Source organism: Rattus norvegicus, chromosome 1 (assembly GCF_036323735.1).
Source record: "Rattus norvegicus strain BN/NHsdMcwi chromosome 1, GRCr8, whole genome shotgun sequence".
Lineage (NCBI taxonomy): Eukaryota > Metazoa > Chordata > Mammalia > Rodentia > Muridae > Rattus > Rattus norvegicus.
This window is the reverse complement of record NC_086019.1, coordinates 127789149-127812081: the sequence shown is the minus strand read 5'-3', so window position 1 is coordinate 127812081 and position 22933 is coordinate 127789149. Positions and strand designations below refer to the sequence as shown.

Sequence of the window (22933 nt, the reverse complement as noted above, 5' to 3'; positions counted from 1 at the left end):
AGTTCATCAAAGGCCCTGGTATGAAAGCATATAGTCACTTTATATCTTATTTTTTACTCTTGATTTTGAACTACTTTTTGTTCTTTATATCATGCTAGATCACGCCTAGGAGAGCCATTACAAGTTCTGGGGCTAAGAAGTTCCTCCCATTTCTTCTTGTTTGGTGTGTCTGAATAGTTAGAAGAGCTTAGGGTGATGTCTGGTGAGGTCATCCCAGACAGACCAGTGTGAACAGAGCAATCACAGGATCTGGGCACTGGGAGGTGTGGCACAGCATGGGGACATAATGGTTTTGAAGTCATCTAACCTAAGTTTAAAGGTCAGGCTGGTTCTCTTGGTGGTCAGTTTTGAGCTCTCAGTCTCAACTGTAAAATGGGGTGGGGGGGGGGGACCAACAACTTCTTGTTGCTCTAGATGAGTCAGGAAACAAGTTCCCAGATTCCTTGGCATTCTTGATAGTATCTGGCCAAACACTGGACATAGCCATAGTGCTTGAGGAGAGTTACTGCAAGTTCATCAGAGGAGGCAAATGCTTTCATGGGGCAGCTATGAGGGCAGGTGAATAATCAGCCCGGAACCAGAGGAGTCCATGGTAGTTAGTGAGGTATGAAGGAATGAGAGGGGCTAAGGACTGTTGAGTTGTAGTAGTGACCTCGTTTGCTTTCTACTGCCGTGACATACCATGACTACAAGCAGCTTGGACGGGAAGGCTTTATTTCAGTTGTAGTCCATCCCTGAGGGAACCTGGAGTCTGGGAATTAAAGCAGAGGCTGTGAAGGAACACTGCTTACTGGTGTGCCCTGCCTGCCTAAAACAGCTCGGGGCTGCTTGCATTGTCTACAGGGAGCTGGGTCCTCCCACGTCAAACAGCAATCTAGAAAGTATTCCATGGAAGTGTTTTCTTAATTGAGGGCCCCTCTTTCCAGATGACCCCAGTTTATGTCAAGTTGACAAAAACCCAGCATCAGTAGATTTGGAGACTTGGTACTAGTTTACCCTTAAGTCCCTCTTCTTGGTTCCATTTTAGGTTAGTGTCTGAGTTACCCTCTGCCCAGGGGCTCCTGAGCTGAGTAAGCTGTGCTGCTTAGGTTGTCCTCTAGTCACTGTCTCAGAACTGTCAGGTACAGTGATGATATTCCAGTTTTCTGAGAGCCTCCCAGGTCACTGTTACCTCCTTGGAGATACAGTGCTACATTAGAGGCTCGATGAGCTCATACCCTCCTCGACAGATCCCGGGACTGCATATCATACTTTCTATAACTTTACATGTATGTGCATGTTCATGGAGAATATATGTCTTCCTTTTGTGGGCTTTCATGGCTTACATAAGTGGCCTTGTGTTTTTTATCATAGCAGATTGTAACCAGCTATTTTTGAAGTTACAGTAGATGCATGATCTGATTTGATTTCCTGGATTTCATGAAGGGAGAGTACAGTCTCCTAATGTCTCCTCCTCAGGGAAGTATGTGCTACCTCAGGAGTTCAAGCCAGAAGCCAACAGTTGTACACTTAGCCTTTGCAGCCCTGTAGTGGGTGAGCTGTTAATACTTCACTGTGCTATCTGCTCACCTGTTGCAAGTGACATTAAGCATCAGCCTGCCATTTACTCTCCATTCTGACCCTCAGATTTTAAACCCCGGGTGTTTTTGTTGATTTGCGAGAACTCTTTGTATCTTCCGTGCATCAGTTCACCGCTGAATCCAGGTGCAAATACTGTCTTCTTTTTTGGTTTTGTCATATTTGACTTTAATGTGTCTTAATTATCAGTATTGTAGCCCTGTGTTTTGTACTACACTTTGAAGATTCTACTCTTAATTGTGAAGGTATTTACTTTTGAGAATTTCCTACATAAGTACTATATTTATATCGATACTACCCTCCCCACTTCAACTCTTCCTATGTCCCTCCCGTTTCAGAAGCATAACTGCTGAGAACATTAGACTGACCAACTGGGATTAGACAATCAAGTAGGGGACTCATTCCTGAGGAAGACTAATTCTCTGAGCAACTGTGTCGAGGCCTTATGAGATTTCCCCCATCTGCACTGGAGTATCAACTGCTGTCGTCATTTTTCAGATCTTGTTTGTAGGATTACACAGGCTCAGCTTCTCTGTCATCCGTAAAGGACAATCTCACAGCAGACATCCTTGGTTCTTTGGTTCTTAGAACCTTCCTGCCACCTCTTCTGTGCTGTTCCTGAGCCTTGGGTGTGGTGGTTGTGTTACAGCTGGGTCGGTAGGGGTTGAGCACCCAGTGCTCACCTGTTCTCTGCATTCTGAGCAGGTGAAGATTTCTGTAATAGTCTCCATCCGCCTCAGAAAGAAGCTGCTTTGACGAGAGGTGAGGGCAGTGCTTGTCCGTGGATTTAAGGCTAAGCGTTTAGAATGCAATTAGGAATTTTAATGGTTTAGGGAAATAGCAATAGTAGTTTTTCTCTAGGGTTCATAACCTCAACAGCCACAGGTGAGTTTTGTAGTTTTCACAGCATCTTTGAGGACTATGAAAGCTAGTCCTCAGAGATGGCTTCTAGGTCAGATCTAAAGAGCAATGACAATAGACTTGGGAAGTCTCCCAGACTCCCTTAACCAACAACTCAGGTTTCCCATGGCTGGCACTGTGTACCCACAACACAGAAACACGTATATATGTGTATATGGATGGATGGATGGATGGATGGACGGACGGATGTACAGATGGACGGACAGATGGATGGACGGACAGGTGGATGAACAGATGGGTGGACGGACGGACGGACGGATGGATGGATGGATGGATGGATGGATGGATGGATGGAGATGTAGTGTTTCAGTAAATAGTATGTTTCCCTATGACCTTTTCAAACATCCTCAGTGTTGTTTATCCCTTCTCTCTCAGCACCACCTCCATCATCCTTCCCAGTGAATCCCTTCTCCCATTTTCCCCTTTCTAGGAGCTCACTCTTCCCTCTGCCCCGTTGCCCTCTTTATTTTCCTATCATCTGCAGCCACTCCAGTTTATATACTCAAATCTACGGATTCAGAGTTAGCATTTACAAATGGAAACTGCGCAGTGTTTGTCTGGGTCTGGCTAAACTCACTCAGAATAATGCTCTCTCTCTCACTTTGCCTTTCATCTTTTCTTTACATACGTATACTATTCTGTAGGGTTGATACACCGTGTTTTCTTTATCCGTTCATCAGCTGAAGGACATTTGGTTGGTCTCCATTTCCTAGCTATTGTGAAGAGAGCAGTGATCATGGCCGGCGGCTATGGAGCAGGTGTTGAGTGTGTATGTGGTCAGGCGGTAAGTCCACTTTGAGTTTTTTGAGTATTCTCCATGCGGATTCCTGTCATGGCTGCACCAGTTTGCAAACTCAGTAGCAGTGAGTGAGGGCCTCTTTGCCCACACCCTCCTCTGCATTTCCTGTTTTATCTTGTTTTATCCATCTTAGTCATTCTGACTGGTCTCTAGTGAAACCTCAAAGTAGTTTTAATTTAAGTATGAAAGATATTTGTGGCCATTTTTGAGTCTTTTTTTTTTTTGAGAATTCTTTAATGCTAGCTCACTTTTAAGAAATAGTTTGGTTTCGACTCTTAGCCTTTTGAGTTCTTTGTAGATTCTGGGTACTCTGATTTTGACACATAAATCTAGGCCATTGGTCATTACTTTGTATTAGGTTAGTCCTTAGCCTAGGTTGACTTCTGTGTTTTCTTGATAAACTTGAATTATGCATCTTTGGCAGGACTATCATGGAAACAGTGCTGTATTGTGTTTTCTGGAGCCTATTGGGTGATGTCAAATTTCACTTTATTCTGTTAGGTTGTAACTCTGGCCAGTGAGCTGCTACAAGCATCTGATGTCCTCTGCCATTGCTGTGAACTTTTCATTTCCTTCTTTATAACTTGTATAAAGATACTTTTGAAATTCCCTAGGTATTATATTTCTCAACAAAATCTCAATGTGGATCTAATGAGATGGTTCAGTGGCATTTGCCACCACAGCCTGAGAACCTTTGTTGGATCCCTGGGGCCCACACTGCAGAAAGAAAAAATTGACTCCTGAAAGCTGTTCTCTGACCTCAACACACATGCTCTAGTATATGAATGCCTCCCTCCAAATAACTGGTACTTTTTTCAATAAAAATTTCTTTAAAAATATTTTTAATTGAACTAAATTATCACTTTTCCTCCAAAATTTTAAATTTCTTTGGATTTACCTATTTATATCTGTATTCGCCCTTGAGTTATGTCACGTAGACACAACCACAAATTCTTCCTGATTTGGCCAACAGGGGCCTTTTGAACTGAATTTTGTGTGTTAAATATCCCCCCTTTATTCTCGCACTACATTTATTTTTCTTTAAAGTACAAAAAGATTAGCCTTATTTGAGCTTTACCTGCTCTAACCCTGGTGGAAGTGGCTGTTTCTCCTAGGAGTTCTGATGCCTTTTGAGGAGAGTTTGGAAGCAAGGTTGCTAGGTTCGCTCATACTTCGCTGAAGTACTTCCTCCCGCACTCTAGGTGGCAGAGTCGAGCGTTCTCAACCCTGAGGTTACAGCTACAGTGCCGTTTGTACCTCAACACCACTGTGCTCCCTCTAGTTCTTCCCTTCCCTCCTGTGTAGGTAGATGTCTTTCCCAACAGAAAGCCATATCCTCAGTCCCTAACCTTACAGCATAGTGAGGCTTCTAGTACCTCTTTGTGGGCTTTTGGCTTCCCCTCAGATGTGCATTCTTCTCTTTTTCCGTGTGTGTGTGTGTGTGTCTGTCTGTCTGTCTGTCTGTCTGTCTGTCTGTCTGTCTGTCTGTTATATAATGTAAAAGTACTTGCAAAGACAGGACAACCTCAGGTGTCATTTCTCTGGCATTATCTGCTTTAGAGACAGGTCTCTTCACCCACCTAGACCTTGCTGGTTAGGCCAGACTGGCTGGCCAGCGAGTTCTGAGGAGCCCCTTGTCTGCATCCACTTACCAGAGAGATCATGAGCGTACACCACACTTGGGAAATTTCACATGGGTGCTGGAGATGAAGCTCTGGGCCTCATGCTTCTATTGAGAGCACCCTGTTGACTGAGAATCGCCTCGTTCTCCCTTCCCCTTTGAATGGCCAATACAGTGAATTGTTCAAGACACAGAAGATATTCCAATCTCAAAAAATGTACTTTTGCTGGTTGTATGAGAATTAGTTAACTATTGTATATTTTGACCGTTTAGAAAGACCTCACCTGTGTAAGATTCTATAGGCCCAATATTTGTTAGTGCATTACAATATATAGTGTTTTGAGAATTCCATATATCTATACAGTATATTTGGATTATATTCACCCACACCCTTTCCCCCTAATTCTGTCAAGATCCACTCGCAACCCACTCCCAACTGTGTGCCCTTTGAAAATACTTTTAATACACTGGGTTCAGTCTGTGCTGCCCATACACGGTTGCGTGTGGTGTCATTCAGTGGAGTGTGGTTTACCTAGCAGAAGTCACATTCTTAGAGCAGGCTGACTTTGTCTCCCCTAGCAGCTTTCAGCTATTAAAACAGCTCATCAGCCAGGGGCAGGGGCCGATGAACCCCTCTTCGTTCCATGCTAAAATGTTGACTGGCTGGATTGTGGGCAGGTCTTGTGCAGTCAACCATGGTTACCGAGCTTGTGAGTCCAGTGGTCCTCTTGTGTTTAGAAGACACTGTTGGCTCCAGTCCACCTCAAGTTCTAGTTCTTACCATCTTTCTGTGATGCCCCTGAAGCCCTCAAGAAAGGTAATGTGATATGGATGTCTCATCTGGGGCTCAGCATCTGACAGTCATGAGTTTCTGTATTTGCCACCATCTACCACACAAAGAAAGTATCTGTTGAAATTTAGAAACAGCACTGATCTATAGGGTGAGAAATGGAAACTTAGAGAACACTTGGATACTGTGCCCATTTAGCAGAATGATAGCAATAGGTTCATACCTAGGCCCGTGAGCACCCCATCATGGGTATTCTGACCAGATGTACAGTGCCACACAAGTGTTCCCTCCAGTGCACCGGGCTTTAATCGAATCAGACGGCAGTTGGTCACATATATAACATTTGTGGCACTATTGCACCGAGGGGCAATCATTGGGTCGTTAGCGTAGCTCACGGGGCACCGCTGAGTAAGGCTTGATGATGCCTGCAAGATCACGCAGTCTGCATGACACCTTCCAGTACTATACAACTAGCCAGCTCAGAGGAAGCGTCCTGACCAGTGTCAGTTTGATTTATCTGTGTTCTGTGACTGAAGTGCACAGTGTTTGCACCTACAGGGTCTTACTATCAAGTCTAGAACAACGGCAGCGGCCTATTCAGGCTGTCCTTGAACTCACTGCTCTCTTTTTCAGCACCACATGTTCTAGGTTTACTGGTATGTAGCACTGTACCAAGGGGGTGAGGGATGGGGGTCGAGGTGGTGGTGGTGGTGGTGGTGGTGGTGGTGGTGGTGGTGGTGGTGGTGGTGGTGGTGGTGTTGGTGGAGGAGGAGGAATCCGACTATGTCTTTAATTCTTTTATTTGGAAAATTCATACATGGAAAAGTGGAAAGCCAATGTAACCATTTTACTGCATGGGTAAATTTGTTCTACCTGTGTCTCTTCATGGTCTCCTTATAGCCTGCCGCCTATATATATATATATTCTACATGTGTCTCTGAGGGCTATGGATTCTCACAGTGAGACAAACGAGGTTCATATTGGCTGGGATGCTGGGATGCCTCCCCTTTTCAGTGCGTTTGTGTTCTTTATCACACCGACTCTCTTGCTCTTCTGAGACCAAGCCACCTCGGCTGCGGTATCGACCCACAGCCATTTGCCTTCTGTTCATTTCTAGCTTTGCTCCGTTCTGACCAGAGTCTGTACTTCATGCAATTACAATCTTTCCCTATCTGTGGGGGATTTTCTGTGTGCCTCCCTAGTTGTTTGTGTACAGTTTTCTTTGCCTGACTTTGGTTTCATGATAATGACAGCCTTGTATGACAAGTTAAGAAGTGTTCCCTCTCCTGGAAATTTGGGAAAAGTAGGGTTGTTATTAACTCTTTATGTGCTTAGGAGAATTCGCTAGGAATGAAGGGTAGGGCTGAACTTTATACTCTTTGATTTCTGTTTAATCTCCTGTGACTGTATCAGCAGGCTCTCCTTCTTCCCATCCAAAGGTTTACTTGGATATGGATGTGTATGTATGTATGTAAGTATACATGTATACACACACACACACACACACACATATGCATGCTGTGTGTGTTCATGGTGTATGTGTGAGTACACGTTTGTATGTGTGTATGTGGTGTGTATGTATGTGTTAGTACATGTTCCCGTGTATAAGTGTGTGTGCTTCTGTGTGTGTCTGAGTGTGTGCATGTGCACACACATGTATGTGTATATGTGAATGTGTGCTGTAGCTTCCACACATGTGGGAGCAGAGGACAGCTTTTCGGAAGTTGCCTCCCTGCTCCCCTTTTACTTCTGCATTTGCTCTGCACAGAGGAGCCTCAGGTGTGTAGTCTGACTCCTATCTCTCCACAGGAGTGCCGGGATTATGGGCCTGAGTTTTGACTTGAGTTCAGTGGCACAAACCGAGGTTTTCAGAGCTACATGGCCGAGGATGTTACTGGCTGAACCATCTCGCTGCCCTTCAAATTCTTCTTGAGTCATTGTGCCCAAGCTAGAGCCAAACACCAGTTAGGGTAGTGAGGGCACACTTTAATTGGCACTGTGTTACTGTTGAGGGGTCGGGAACTCGTGTAGGGGAGACTTGGGCATTTTGAAGGCAGAGTCAGGAAGAGTGAGTGTGTGTCAGGGAGGGGGCTGACTTCAGGATCAGAACTTTAAAATGTGCAGAGATGTGTAAGAGTTCCACCTCTGTCTGTTCAGAAAGCTGGGCTGCTGCTAATATCCCAGTGTCTTGGAGGCGGCAAGGCTCCATCTTCTGGCTGAACAAACAGCAGTCTGTGGAAACCTTGCATTTTCTCAGTGGTCATGCCAAGGAGAATTCCTTCCATCTCAGACCTGTATCCAGAGCTACCAGACTGCCGTGCCCCATTCATGTCTCACGTGCCATGGAGATGCCTTACTGAGTAGAGGACACAGAGGAGCCCCTGCAGAATTGGTCGGGAAGAAAATCTCTATGTCTCAAACCTTGACAATTTCACATTCATATTTAGCTTGCGAGTGAATAAATTATCATGTGAACACATTTGTCCTGATATTAAAAAGTCCTTAAATTTCTGTGGTGTCAGTAATAACATCTCCATTTTCATTTTTGGCTTCGTGTATCCTCCTCCCCCCTCCCCCCTCTCTCTTCCTTCAGCTGAAGGCTTGCCATTTTCGGTAATATTTTTCAAGACCCAACTTTGCTTCTGTTTGCCCAAATCTAATATTTTTCTGTGACGTGGGCTTCACTTTCATCTAACCTGCTCTGTATTATTTCCTTGATCCTGAGGGTTTGGTTAATCTTTTTCTCTTACTTTTTAATCCTTTACTTTGAGATGTCAGAGTCTTGCCATGGGTCTTCTTTCTTTTGGGACATAGACAGATATTTACTGCCTGAAACCTCTGTGGACACAGCTTCTCCTGGATTCTACATGCTTTGCTGTGGGTTTCACTTTCTTTTACTGTAAAGATTTCTTCTTCTTTTTCCTATTTTGTAGTGAGTCCCTCTTTGACCCAGTGGTTGTTTAGGGGTGCGTGGCTAACTGGCATGTTCTATTTTGACTGCTGGCCTTACTTCCTGTTAGTGAGGTTTCCCTGTGAATGACAGGGACCCAATCATTCAGTGTATTGAGAACCACCTGCCTTCTGCAGGCAGATCCTAGATCTCATCCTTCTTTATTTGGTGATGTCATGTGTCCCCAAGGTTGGAATGTGTCCCTGAGGTTGGGATGTCCCCCATCTCTATCAGTTCTCATTGCCTATGATATTTCTGGGTCCTTATTTTTTTTATTGATATTCCATGTAGGCATTTTCATCATTAAAAATAAATTTTGAAAGTTCCAGCCTTGTCTTGGGTTGATTCACAGTTTGGAGGACTTGGTTGTTTTGGTGTATATGTTTGGAGTTGGCCCATTTTCATGAACTAGCTTTTTTTTTCCTGTTACATTACTGCACATTTTATGGTCCTTGTAACACTTTTTCACACTTGATCTATTTTGAAGACATTGGTGTAGCCTCACTAACTCTCTAATGGACAAGCATGTTTTCTTGTGCTGCCCTTTTAAACATTTTTTTAAAAATGTTTGTGTCTTTGAACCTAAAGTTAGTCTGTATTTGCAACATACCTACAGTTTAGATCTCTTTTTTTAAAGACACATACTATACCATCGCTGACTGCAAATCAAATATTCAAACTATCATGGCTTAAGTGATTACTTCTATTATCTTATTTGCTTTATATAGACTTTTTTTATATTTCAGTTCTTTTCAATGATTATTTCATTTTGGTTGGATAAACTTTCCTAGCGTGTTATTTTATTTCCTATTATATCTGTTCACTATTTATCTTAAATCCCCTGTTGTTTATTTTGTTTGATCATTTCTTCGTGTTTATTTGTTTGTACCTATGGGTTCTTTAGCTGCCACCTGTCTGCACCACTTGTGTCATGCTTGCATTGCCTATAGAGGCCAGAAGAGTACTTTAGATCCCTTGAAGTTGAAGTTACCGACTTCATTTGGAGACATCATTTGGTGCTTGGACACCAAATTGAGGTCCTCCCAGTGCTCTTAATGGCTGAGGCCTCTCTCCAGACCCTCTGCATATCTTTTAATCGTTTTTCAGTGTTAAGCTTGAAAATTATAGTTACCCTTTAAGTTGATCATTTTTCCATTGCTATAACAAGGCACCCGACACCAGATACTTCGTTCACAATTTTGAAGGCAGAAAAGTCCAAGATGAGGTGCCCTCTGGGTTCAGCTTCTGCTAAAACCCTGATGATGAACAGTGTCCTGAGGGCACATGCAAGGAGGAGGCATCACCTGGAAGGGCAGGAAGCAGACGGCAGAGGGCCAGGCTTCTCTTTTAGCGATCCACTTTCAAAGAAACGAACTGGGTTTCCCGAGGAACTTTGTAGATCCCTCCCAAGGTCTGTGTTCACAAAGCCCCAAACATTGCCCACCTAGCTCTGCCTCTTAAACACCAATCACTTCCTAGTACTGACTCTGAGAGCCAAGCTTCAAGTCATCAAGCTTTGGGGCACAACTCACTTCCAAACCTTAGCAGCACCCTAAGCCTCTGGTCGTCTGGTCCCGGCTTAATATCAGCAGGACCTGTTACCTTTATTCTTGACTCCCCTCCCTTGTTATTACATCTTTTAATACTGTGTGACCGTGGGCTTGTTTAACACATTTTTACACCATCTAAGATAGCAAGAGAATAGACCAAACGTGTATGTCTCCTTTTAACATAGTACATTAGGCTTTGAAAACCAGGGCTCTCACATAGTCTCTAGCAGGTTGTCATTTCAGGGTAAAGAGTCTCTGAGATTTCTTGTCAGCCATACCTTCCTGCTTTGAGCATCAGCTCTTACTTACTTGGAAGTTTCTTGCTTTTTTGCCTTCAATTTTAAAGGCTAGTTTTGCATGACAGGTTTTCTGTTTTTTGGTGTCTTCGTTTTCCTTTTATAACTATAAGTGTAGTTTACCACTCCCTGTCACCTGCATGGTGTCTGAAGGACGGTCAGCTACTAATCTTACCTCCTTAGTTTGCAAGCTTACGGCTGCACCCTTGGCCTTTGCTAGCTTGGTGATTTGTCTGTGTTCGGGCGTTGTTCTCTGAGTCTCTCCTGCCTGGAGCTCCTGGGGCCTCTGGAATATGCAAATGTGTGTCTTCAGCAGATACCAGGAGATTTTAGTCATGAGACTTCAGGTCTCGTTTGCTGTATCTTCCCCTGACCCGCCATCGGTAGTCTGCACCTATGGCTAGTACTCTCTGTAGGTTCCTTAGCTTCTCTTCTTCCTCATTTACAGCTCGTCTCTGGTGTACTCTCTTGTGTCTTCGTTCAACTCATCTTCCTGATGTCCTTCAGTTCTGTGTCCTGGGTTTCCTGAAGCACGTTCAGAACAGTGAGGATTAGGACATTCAGAATAGTGAGGATTAGGAAGTTTTCAGCTAAAACCCCGTGTCTGAGCTGTCTCTAGAGCTTTCTGTGGCGACTTCTCCTGTGAATGTCCACAATTTGCTGTTTCTTCCTATGCTTTGTAATTTCTCGTTGAACGCTGGGACCCTGAATCAGTGTTCAGTACCAGTTAGCTCGCTCGCTCTACCCAGGTAGAAAGTAAGGGTGGGAAGGAAGAAGCCTTTCAAGTATTGGGGTTTGGCAGTATCTGAATCCTGAGGCTTTTGAGGACAGCCACCGCAGCAGTAGCAGCAGCAGCAGCAGCAGTAACAGCAGCAGTAGTAGCAGCAGTAGCAGCAGCAGCAGCAGTAGCAGCAGCAGTAGCAGCAGCAGCAGCAGTAGCAGTAGCAGCAGCAGTAGCAGCAGCAGTAACAGCAGCAGTAACAGCAGCAGTAGCAGCAGCAGCAGCAGCAGTAGCAGCAGCAGTAGCAGCTAGTGCTAATGTCACGTGGAGGCCTCAGGTAGTAGGACTCTTCTCTCTTGTTAGAACCATTGTGTGGCTCCAGGAAGATGGGATTTCTCTGCCCTTGCTAGTGACAGTTTCTGGGCAGGTCCTAGGTATTCCTCAGCCCTTAGGATCTCACAGCCCTTGACAGAGATCAGTGCTACAGCTCCTGACCCTGGGTGGTCTGATATCCTTGCTGCAAGTCATCACAGCTTTCTGCGACTTTTCTGTCACCAAGGCCTCCTACATCTTATCTTCTCTCTCTGTGGCCTTCCGTCCTTCAGCCTCAGCCTCCTACTCTCTTTCTACACTGTCATCTCTCTTGTCCCTGTGATGGCTGCTTTCTGGGACTGTTCAGCTGCCTCCTGTGGCTGTGGCCGCCATCACAGTTGCTAGCATTCGGGAGAGGTCTACGCCGCTCTTAGCTGCTGTCACTGTCCAGCAGCTGTGCATCCTTTGCAGCTGTGGATGCAACCAGGCTTTGTGGTGCTTCTGAAGTTTGGCCTGCTAATGGCTCTGCCCTCCTCTTCTTCTGCTATGAAGTAGGTAGCTAGTCTGCTGCTTCTGCAGCAGAGTGGGCAAACTGCTCATCTCTGCCTCTTCTATAGAAGCCAAACAACTGGCCACTGGCTAATCCTGCAGCTCAGTGTTCTGGTGCCCACCATCGTGGCCCGTGCTGTGCCGGTGCTGGGCAGATGCCTCTGCCCTCACCACCACTCTACTGCTTCTGGTGTTTCTACCTTCATTGTTTCTTCCTGTGTGTAACCGACACAGCACATCCTACTGAAAGTAGGCAACAAGAGAAGCTTTTACTGGGCCTAGTGTTGCAACAGCAGGGGAGGCAGCAGGAAGGTGTCCCCAGTTACTCATCCTGATAGGACCACAGAGCAAAAGTCTTTGCCTTAATCACAGCAAATTTCTCAGGTCAATAAAGACTGGCACTTGCACCAATCGTAACACTGTTTCTTATGTCACTCACAATAGTCCTATTAGGCCATGGGAGGAGTGTTCCTCCTCTGGCCTGGGGATAAATGGCTACCTAGAGTTCAGCAAGACTTATGATAGCAAAAGACTGTGTCTAAGTTGTTTGAAATAGTCCCGGCTGGGGCTGCATCTTCAGGAGACAAGAGTAAGCAGCTGTGAGGTCCGTGTAGCTTCTTCAGTGTCCCTGGAGTGTTCGAAATGGTCAGTGTTAGCAGAAGATTGGGTTGTCTGGCTGTTTGACTGAAAGCCCTTTTGCCTATGGAAGCCAGAGAAGCAAGGGGCAGTCCAACAGCTGCTAAGTGGTAAGTGGAGTCTACAGTTCTTTTCTTATTTACAGGAAATGAACATCAGAATGATCACTTACAGTATAAACCTAACTTAAGATTGACACTAAGTCTTAACAGTGTTTATGGCCTGCTCAGTGTCCCAGGGAAGGGTTAATCCCCTCATCTGTGCCAGTTACTCTGGAAACCAGAAGTGTCATGAATTGTTAGAAACAATAACTGAACAGCAAAAAAGGAGCCCGAATCACACAGAAGAGGACATATGGGTTTACAATGCCATGTTTCTGACTGTTCTTGGTAGAATGGTTTCCAAAGAGGCAATGAGATCTCCATCTTAAACGGTCTCTATGGTGTGTTTTGGTGGTTGTTAGGAAGTTTGAGGCTGCATACGGTGCTGTGAAATAAATCACAATTATATCGAAGCCAGAGGGTTCTGACATGGTTGAAAGGAGATACAGAGGTTAGGATAAAAGCTTCCTATTTGGTTCAGAAATGTCGGTGAAACTCGAGGCATGTCTGGCAATGGAAAAGTTGAAAATAATGACTGTCTAAAGAGCAAAGAACATCTTGCACACAAAAATTGTGTCATATAAATCTTGTTCTCAGTGAAAGGTGCCTCCACTATTTCAGTTCTGAGTCAGGAAGTATGTATCATGGGTCCTGGGGGCCCCAAAGAACCAGAAAACAAGCAAGAAGTTGAAGTCCATAAACCATAAGAGCCCAGGTGTCAACTTGAGTGTGCAAGGGTTCAGATGATTGAAACATATTCATTGAACTTAAGTCCATGGTTCCTGATGATACACTACACATGTGCACAAACACACACACACACACACACACACACACACACACACACACACACACACAACCAAAGGGAAGTTATTAGTTATTTCTCAGGAAGCAGCTTTGAACATCATGATAAACATAAGTTAAAGAGGATAAAACTCACGATTTCAAGAGGGAACCAATACATATTCCAGGCACTTGTAGTAGAAATTCAAACACTGTCTGCATGGACAGATTACCTTCTGTAATCCTGAAATACACTTAGAAGTGGATGGAAAAGTTACTTGTAGCCATGGGTGACAGTTAGTTCCATTCCACCAGACAAAATGTCTCTACATTTGCATTGCCAGGAGTCATTTCCACTAATGTCCATTTTCCGTAGCTCAGAATGGTCTGAAATGCTCTAATGACCATGAAGGGCAAAGGAGCCCAGAAGGCTGTGATAGGAGCCACTGATTAGTATTTTTTCACCTGTGATAAAAAGTCTTTATCAGTCTTCCTGACACTCTCCCTGCTTTTGATCACATTAGCCTTAGATCACTCTTGGTCACAATAGGGTATTTTGTAAGACCCTCGGCCTGGTTATCCACTCTACGGGGCTGATGGAATGGGTTCTTCAGAAAGTTTTAAGGGGAAAACCGGGGAAGGTGGAAACCCATTGATTTAAGATTTACTAGCATTTGGGAGGCAGGGGGTGGAGGATTGTGAGTTCGAGGCTGGACTTGGGTAAGTAGTAAAGCCCTGTGTGGAACCCTGTGTGGAGAGAAGAGAGAAGGGAAGAGGAGGGAAGAGTCATAGCTGTTATACTATGTAGACCTTCACTATATCCTGTGGGACCTGACGCAGAGTGTGAAAACCAGAGGCAAGTGAGGCAGGATAAGCAATTCTAGAACTCGATACTAACAACTATAGAGTTTTAGCACGCATGACAACAGTAATTCAGTAATATTTCCAAGAATGGCTCACAACTCTCCAGAAATACACACTGAATCATTTAGGGATGGAATTATATAATTCCACTTATGGCAGAATATTCCCCACGGGCCAGGTAGTAAAGAACAGCTGGCCCTGCATTAGCTGATCCCTGAGGATAAGTGACGAGTGCCAGGGGCCTCTCTCTTTTTATTTTCTCTTCTGCACATGTGCAAAATTTCCCACACTAAAAACTAAACAAAATCAATTTAACGTCCTTCTAATCAATATACCCTTTTCCCTCGGTTTTGCTTAATAAGTTCTGGCGTGTTCCTATTGTGTGTCTGGAACGTATAGTATTTTCAGGCTTAGCTTCTAAAATTAAGACTGTAGGTTCCAAAGACGTCCATGGTAACTTGCTGTGGCTTTTCAGTGTTTTTGCTTTTGCTATTTAGGGTAATGCGAAGCTGACATCTTGAGAAACAATCACGTTTTCCCTTAAAACATAAATATTGTTCGTGTAATTACTTCATTAAGCCAAAGCGTCTGCAAAGCCAAGCCATTTTCCCTCCTCGGCTCGCCACGTGGGTAATCAATTTGTGTTTGGTTGGCTTCCAGATCACCTTCTTCATGCTGCTCTCTGCAGTGTGTGTGATGCTCAACTTGGCCGGCTCTATCCTCTCCTGCCAGAATGCCCAGCTTGTCAGCTCCCTCGAAGGCTGCCAGTTGGTGAGTAGCAGAAAGGCTTTCTGTAAAAAAGCGTTCTGTAAAGGTCAGAGGCTCGGATGCTGCGGGGAGACATTGGAGGGCTAATTGTTCTGTGTCCTTCAAGACTCAGAGAGAGTTGTATCCAGCCATTAGCTGTGTAGTTGCTAAGGGATTGCAGTCACACTGGTTCATGTCTCATTCCTATAAATTCTCCTGATTAAAACTTACTCGTGTAAATTATTCCTCCCCCCCCCCTTCCCTCTGAGGCATGATCTCACCTATGTAACCATGGTTGGCCTGGGACTCATTATGTAGAGCTGGATGGCCTCAAACTTTTGACAGTGTTCCCACATCTGCCTCCCAAGTGGTGGGATTACAGACATGCACTCCCTATAATTAGCTTCAGCTCCCCACCCCCGCCCGTGTGTGGTGTGTGTGTGTGTGTGTGTGTGTGTGTGTGTGTGTGTGTGTGTGTACGTGCTTGTGTATGTACTGGTGTATGTGAATATGTATATGTGTGCCTTTATGTATATATGTGTGTATGAATATATATGCATCACAATTAAGGTTAGCATTGCTGTGATGAAACACGGCCAAAGCAACTTGGGGAGCAAAGAGACGATTTGGCTTACGTATCCTGAATCTTAATGCACTGAAGGAAGCCAAAGCAGGAACTCAAACCAGAAGGAACCTGGAAGCGGGAGCTGGTGCAGAGGCCATGGAGGGATGCTGCTTACTGGCTTGTTACATAGTCTGCTTAGCCTGCTTTCTTATAGCACTTAGGCTCATCAGCCCAGGGATAGAGCAACCCACCATGGGCTTGGCCCTTCCCCAGCAATCACTAATTAAGAAAGTGCCCTACAGGCTTACCTATACCCAGTCTTATGGAAGCATTTTCTCAATTGAGGATTCCTCTACTCAGATGACTATAGCTGTGTCACATTGACATAAAAATGGCCAGCACAGTGAGTGTGTGTGTGTGTGTGTGTGTGGTGTGTGTGTGTGTGTCCCCGAGCATGCCTGAGTGCGTGTTTGCACCTTTATGTATATATATATGGGTATGTGCTTGCTATCTGTAAGCACACACACACTGGTTCAAAAGACCTTTGCTCTAGGAAAACCGGAGGCAGTGTGGTGTACCTTAAAGAGGATCAGTAAGTGATTTGCTAAACAGAATTATCACCTCAAGGTAAGTCAGTTCATAATTGTACAATTTCCTCTCTAGAACAGAATGAAACTAGTGACATCATGTATGGGCTGAGTTAGACTCCCAGAAGGGCCATGACTCCCAGGGGCAGGGAAACCGGCTTTGCTTATTCATCTTTAAGACAGCACTGGGCTTCCCTTTGGAGCCGCGTGAGTCCCCAGCAGCTGGCCTGTTTGCTCTGCCTGTCAGTGATCAGTCTGGGAAGGCAGGAGGGAAGCATGCTGAGTATTTCTTTGACAGGGATCTGCTGCCTTCCCTTGTGCCTATATTGCTTGTCTCAACACCGAGGAAGCTTCTGAATTACAAAAACTAAATGTTGGGTCTTAGTCTTAACTCTTCTAGAGATCACGGACTAGGTTTCCTTCATTGTGATGTTGGCAGCACCATCCTCTTGAGGTGCTTGTGTCCTAAGAAGCCATATAGCCTGGACTCCATCTTTATCAACAATGGAGACTGGCCATCTTCTCTCTATAACTTGGCACTCTCTTCGACCCTAAGTACTTCATGCAGTGGACAGAGTATAATCTAGCCATTTATAGGGTGTCAGGAGATTTTATTTGTGATTCTTATTTTCTTGTGGGAAACCAAGTGACTGGGGTAAGGTGAAGTGGCAGTGCCTGACCACGAGATAGAAGAGAGAGGTCTCACAGTGTCGGGCCCCCCAAGCCACCTTGTCAATCTCAGACCCACCCTGTTTCAGAGCATGCAGTGCTGTAAGAAAGAACAGGAAAGTCAGATCCAGTTTCCTGGTGCCTTCTTCCTCTGGGGAAGGAAAGAGAAGGGCAGTCATATCACACAGAGGGCTGCACTGACACCATCTCCCACAGGTCTCTGACGAGATGATGCTGTGGGTACACCACCATCTGTCTCACTCAGAGGGGACACAGTGTCTCTCTGCTCAGGCACACACAAGCCAGTCCTCCTATGCTTAGGGGCTGTGTATGTGGCACTGAGGGAAAGCTCTGGTTTTGGAGCCATGGCCTTCTGCTAATATGGTCTGACTTTACACAGTTCTCTTCTCCCCCCAGCTTTCCTTCCCTTTCCTATTGTGTGTGACATCTACCTGCCCCCTGGGTACTAAATAGACTATTAAATGAGGTAGAACTCTGCAAAAATATGGAAATAGAATCGTTTTTCTGCTACAAAATTGAAAGAACAAAGCTCACTCCCAATCTTATCATCCAGCGCGCAGTGTCTTCCCAGCCTTCTCGGTGCACACTGCATGTGCATATGTGCACAGCTATGTCCACATGCAGTGTAGAGTCACGTGCACTCTACTCTCTGTGCTCCTTGGCGATTGGCTTTGTGACTGGCCGGAGATACTATTTCACAGTTTAGAATACTTTTCTACAACTGACTGAATCCAGTTGCAACAGGTGAACTCGCTAACACAAAACCTGAAGCTGTGATGATCAATGTCGTCAACTTCACAAGGTTTAGAATCTCCTTCGAGACAAATTTAGGGCGTATCCATGAGTGGGGTTTCCGGATCGGGTTAATTGAGAATTGAGGACCGATCCTTAATGTGAGTGGAACCATCCTATGGTCTGGAGATCCAGACTGCATTAAAAAGAGAGACTGGGCTAAGCTTCAGAGTTTACCTGTTTCTGCTTTCTGGTTGCTAAGTAACCAGCAGTCTCTGGCTTCTGCCACCATGCTTTCCCTCCCATAAGGGATTGTAACCTCAGACTGGGAGCCAAAACAAAGCCTTCCTTTTTTAACTTGCTTCTTGTCGTGTATTTTGTTGCAATGATAAGGGAAAGTGGTGGAGACAAGATATGTGTAGTACATGATCAATCAACATGCAAGTAGTGTCTACCCTTCCAGTGCACTTACATGTATGAACACGTGTACTACACATGGACAGTTAGACCCATTTATCTACATTGGGCTTCTGATTCTGCCCCAATTTTGTTTCTGTCCATTCATTACTTTATCTTTTATCTTCTAATTTTTTTTTTGAGTAGGGTGTCATTTGGTAGCCCTGGCTAGCCTGAAACTCATTGGGTAGGTCAGACTGGCCTCAAAACCACAGAGGCCTGCCTGCTGTCACCCTCCAAGGGCTGAGGTTAAAGTACACCCCATGTCCAGCAAATTATCTTCTTGACTTTTATAATTGGTTGGAAATCCCTGCCCCCAATACCTATCACAAACATCCAGCCTACTTCTTAAAAACATTCTTGCCTGCTCTTAAATATTTACTCTCCAAGATGAACTTTGACATGTTTTAGGGGGCCAGGACTCAAAAGAAAAGGTATGAGATTTTAATTGGAGTCATATAATGTTTTAACATAGCCTTGAGAGTTGATGTTAGACAGTTTTTGGTCTTCCCACCCAAGGACACAGTGTATGTTTTGTTTTATCTACATTTTCTCAGCTAATTAATTGTGGTTTTTAGTTCTCTTTAGAATAGCTGACGCATTACCATGCGGACATGTAGTGTTAGTGTCTCTTCTCTATGTACAATTTAAAATCATCTAGTTTTCTGTGCATAAAAAAAGATATGTAAGTGAAAGTAATTTTTTTCTTAATCTAAACATCTCAAACACACCCTGTCTTCCAGAAGTAGCAACTAACAGTTTCTTCTTACCTTTCTAGCTATTGTTTCATGCACGGTGTGTGTGTGTGTGTGTGTGTGTGTGTGTGTGTGTGTGTGTGTGTGTGTGTGTGGTGTATGTGGTGTGTGTGTGTGTGTTTATTGCATGTATGGTAGTTTACACACAGGCACATTCCTTTTTGCAGACATTTGTGTACCCTACTGTCATTTCCACATGAATTCTTGGGAAGAATTTTGCTGTTAACTAGAGGCCGGTGGGGAATTCTGCTGGGAGGATGTGTGGTGTTTTAGTTGCTATGCCTTCATGAAGGAGTCTAGCCTTTTGATCAAAGGAAGATGGCAGGGAATGTAACCCTCCTGGCACACTCAACCAGTGCAAAGTAGGGTATCTGCTGCAGGGAGCTGACCTCGGTGCTGAAGGCATGGCTGTGTGCGAGACCAGAAATTGTCAACAAGCCTAGAGAAGATAAGGGAAGAGGAGTCTCAGGGAGTGCACATGCATGCACTTCGGTTTGATAAAGTTAGTTCGGCTTGGGGGAAAAACTGTAGTCTCATCACTGTGAGGCTTACACAGAAGAATCACAACTTGCCTTGGACTCCATACTGAGATTTTATTTTAGAAAAACCAAGAGGAGAGCTCTTGCCTAGTAAGCTCAAAGCCTTGGGTTGAATTCTACAACAGATGCATCCATCCGCACGCGCCTGTGTGCACGCGTGCGCGCGCGCGCGCGCGCACACACACACACACACACACACACACACACACACAAATAAGATTTATCAATTTATTCCTTAGTTTGCATTCCATGTAACACTTTTGCCAACACTGTTCTACTGTGGCCGGCTGCCCACACCCATGCAAATTCTTGTTTTGAGTATTATCCAAAATGTCCTGAAAGAATCTGGCAGGAAAAGTGGGATATCATGATATAATTTTCATTGCCTTAATGAAATAATTTCATTATCATTTATATTTTTAGTTAGTTGCCAGTGTTGTTTATTTCTCTATTCTGCTGTCATTTTTACCGTTACCATGTACTTACTGTGTTAAGAAGCGTACACTCTGAGGTCTGGTATTTACATGTGGACATTTGCCAGTGTTCTTTCCTGGGGGAAATTGAGTACGATGGCACTCAATTCTTGGCATCTGCATCCACGTCTGACCCCCCAGATCCTAGAAAACCTTTGCAACTTTACGTTTATGACGTTTTTTCACGTCTCTAAATCTTAGAGACCTTTTTACTTAATTATTGGTAAATTTTGTGCATCTTGGGTTTTTAAATATTTATTAACTTTGTGCAGATGTGTGTGGACCTATTTGTATGTCTGTGTGCCACGTGCACGCAGGCGCTAACAGAGGTCCCCTGGAACTGGGATTCCAGACAATTGTGTGCCCCGTGGACGCTGGGTCCTGAATGAGCAGAGCAGCCAGTGCTCCTCACCACAGAGCCACCTCCCTATCCCCTGGGTTTATCTTTATTATTACTGCACCTTACTAGTGACAGTAAAGAACACACTGGTGGGCAGCCAGCGGGGACATCCTGGTGAGTGCCACCCTGGGGGACAACTGGGGAGCAGTTGCCAGCAGGGAGCACAAGAGCACTTTCCCAAAGATTTCTTTCTTAAGAGCCCCCATAGGATGTTGAAAAATCTTTTAAGGATTTAAAACAAGCATGCTGTTATAATTAAATTCATGGTGAAAGAGAAGAAGAGGAGAAGGACAAGGAGGAGGCAGGGTGATGATGAGGAGGAGTAAAGGAGGAGGAGGAGGAGGAAGAGAAGGAGGAAGTATAAGTTTTCAGCTTGTTCTCAAATGCCTACCCATGCTGATTAACTCCAGACTGCATGTGAATCAAACCCCAATGGCATCAACTTTGTTTAAAAGATTTATTTCTAAAAGATTTATTTATTATATATAAGTAAACTGTAGTTGTCTTCAGACACACAAGAAGAGGGCATCAGATCCCATTATAGATGGTTGTGAGCCACTACGTGGTTGCTGGGATTTGAACTCAGGACCTCTGGAAGAGCAGTCAGTGCTCTTAACCACTGAGCCATCTTTCCAGCCGAGAAGATTTATTTCTAATGATCAAACCCTTCCAGTGTGTTTGGGGTTACCAGCACACCTCTTCTGTGTCTTTAATAAGAGTCTAACTTCAAATGCTTTCCAAATGCAGTGCGACCTAGGATGGTGATTATTCTGTCTTAAGTGAAAAGACACCAGTTTCTCATTTTTTCCCTTTTAAAATATGAGATAAATCCGAATCTAGTCTCATATAAAAGATGCAAGCAGCACATAAATTAGAAGAAAATTTTAAGTCCCTCCATCTCTCCACCCCAACCACATAGATACTTGCTTAATGACATAACCATGTTATTCATATTCATAGATGTTTACTGCAAAAATCACATGCATGTGCCCCAACATAAAGTTTATGTTTAAGTGAGGAGGCTCATGCCATACATATTCACATGGGGGTGCTTTTCCCACCCAGGGCTCTGTTTCATCTTTCCCATGAGTTCTTAGAGACACAGGATGTACTGCCCGGCTCTTGGCCACTGTCACTCAGCCTTAGGAATGAGCACTGTTGTCTGCACGTCTGGAAAATTTGGATTGCAAACAGGCAATACTCGTTTTTATAAAGAATAAAACCAGCTACTGGAGTGAGTGAAGCCATTTGTCCTTGGTATTGTCACAGAATGCAGGAGTGCAGACAAAGGGTGAGGCATAGGCTTGACTCATTTCTTTAAGTTCCAGTCTTGAAATGTGCTGTTTAATATGTTTGTGCCAACCATGTCCGATGCTTAGTACCAACAATGTCTGCTTTCTTTATTATGTGCAAGGCATAGCCCTCAGCCCAGTGGTCCTCAACCTTCCTCATGTTGTGGTGATGCCCAACCATAAAATTATCTCATTGCTACTTCATAATGGTACCGGTATGAAACATAATGCAAATATCTGATAGGCAGGAGATCTGATATGTGACACATGTGACGCCAAGGGGGTCGTGACCCCCGATTGAGAGCCACTGTCCCAGCCTCTTGCACGTGCCCATTTATTTACTCCTGGCCACTCAGAACACACACAGTTCCCGCTGCACACCATCTTACTTGCAGCAAAACAGAGTCCTTGGGAGTTAAGTGCATTGTTCCAAAGTCAGGTAGCTATGTACAGGCATCGGATTCCAGCCTGGGCCCTTAACCATTAGCAGCAAATCTTTACATTTGACTTTTAGAATTATGCTGACTGTTAAGAGATGAGGAAAGGATGTTATATGCTGGACAGTAGAAGGCAAAGAATTATTTCTTGTTTATTTTTGGCCAGAGTAGACGTTCAAAACCATTAATTAATTAATTTTTTAAAAAATGGTAATTTTTATTATTTATTTATTTATTTATTTATTTATTTATTTATCCATTTATATCTGTAATGTTGGGAGATAGAACCCAGGACATCACAAATGTTACACAATAGGGTGTAACAGTTTTACACCCTGAGTGCGTAAACACAATCTCCATATAGAACAGAATTTTCAGGAACCTAAGCAAAAACCAGAAGTCACAACAAAGAGGTGTGGAGCCAACCCTGGGCACTTCCTTTGCAAGCCTGTCAGAGGGGAAAGGACCCCATCCCCAACCTCCAGCAAATAATAGCATGACCTCTGGTGTTTAACCACAACTACACCAGTGATTTCTGCTCTGTTTAAATTAGCCTCATCTGCAGGGATAGTGTGATCTGTCCTTGTTAGCTGTGAAGCTGGAGTGTCCCTTTCCTTCCTGTGATTATAATCTGCACAGTAATTGGATGTCCCTCCAGTCACTATCCAGGCTTTCTGGTAGGCACCTGTGTCTCCCAGAACAAAAGCAGTGGCCCAGGAGATCCGACACGTTTGCAGCCGATTGGATGCAAAGCCGTCAGCTGCCTCCTCCATTCTGCCCGAACTTCTG

General features: G+C 44.4%; 1 protein-coding gene across 4 annotated transcripts in view; it reads left to right on the top strand.

Moving 5' to 3' along the window:
• The window catches only part of Entrep2 (endosomal transmembrane epsin interactor 2), a 412215-nt gene that overhangs the window by 299769 nt on the left and 89513 nt on the right, over positions 1–22933 (top strand). For 2 of the 4 annotated variants that reach the window (NM_001427632.1, XM_039094263.2), the window contains exon 3: positions 15132–15242. The exons of the other annotated variants lie outside the window; for them this stretch is intronic. In NM_001427632.1, coding sequence (NP_001414561.1) covers positions 15132–15242 — 111 coding nt within the window. The remainder of the gene's footprint in view (positions 1–15131; positions 15243–22933) is intronic. 4 annotated transcript variants of the gene reach the window in all.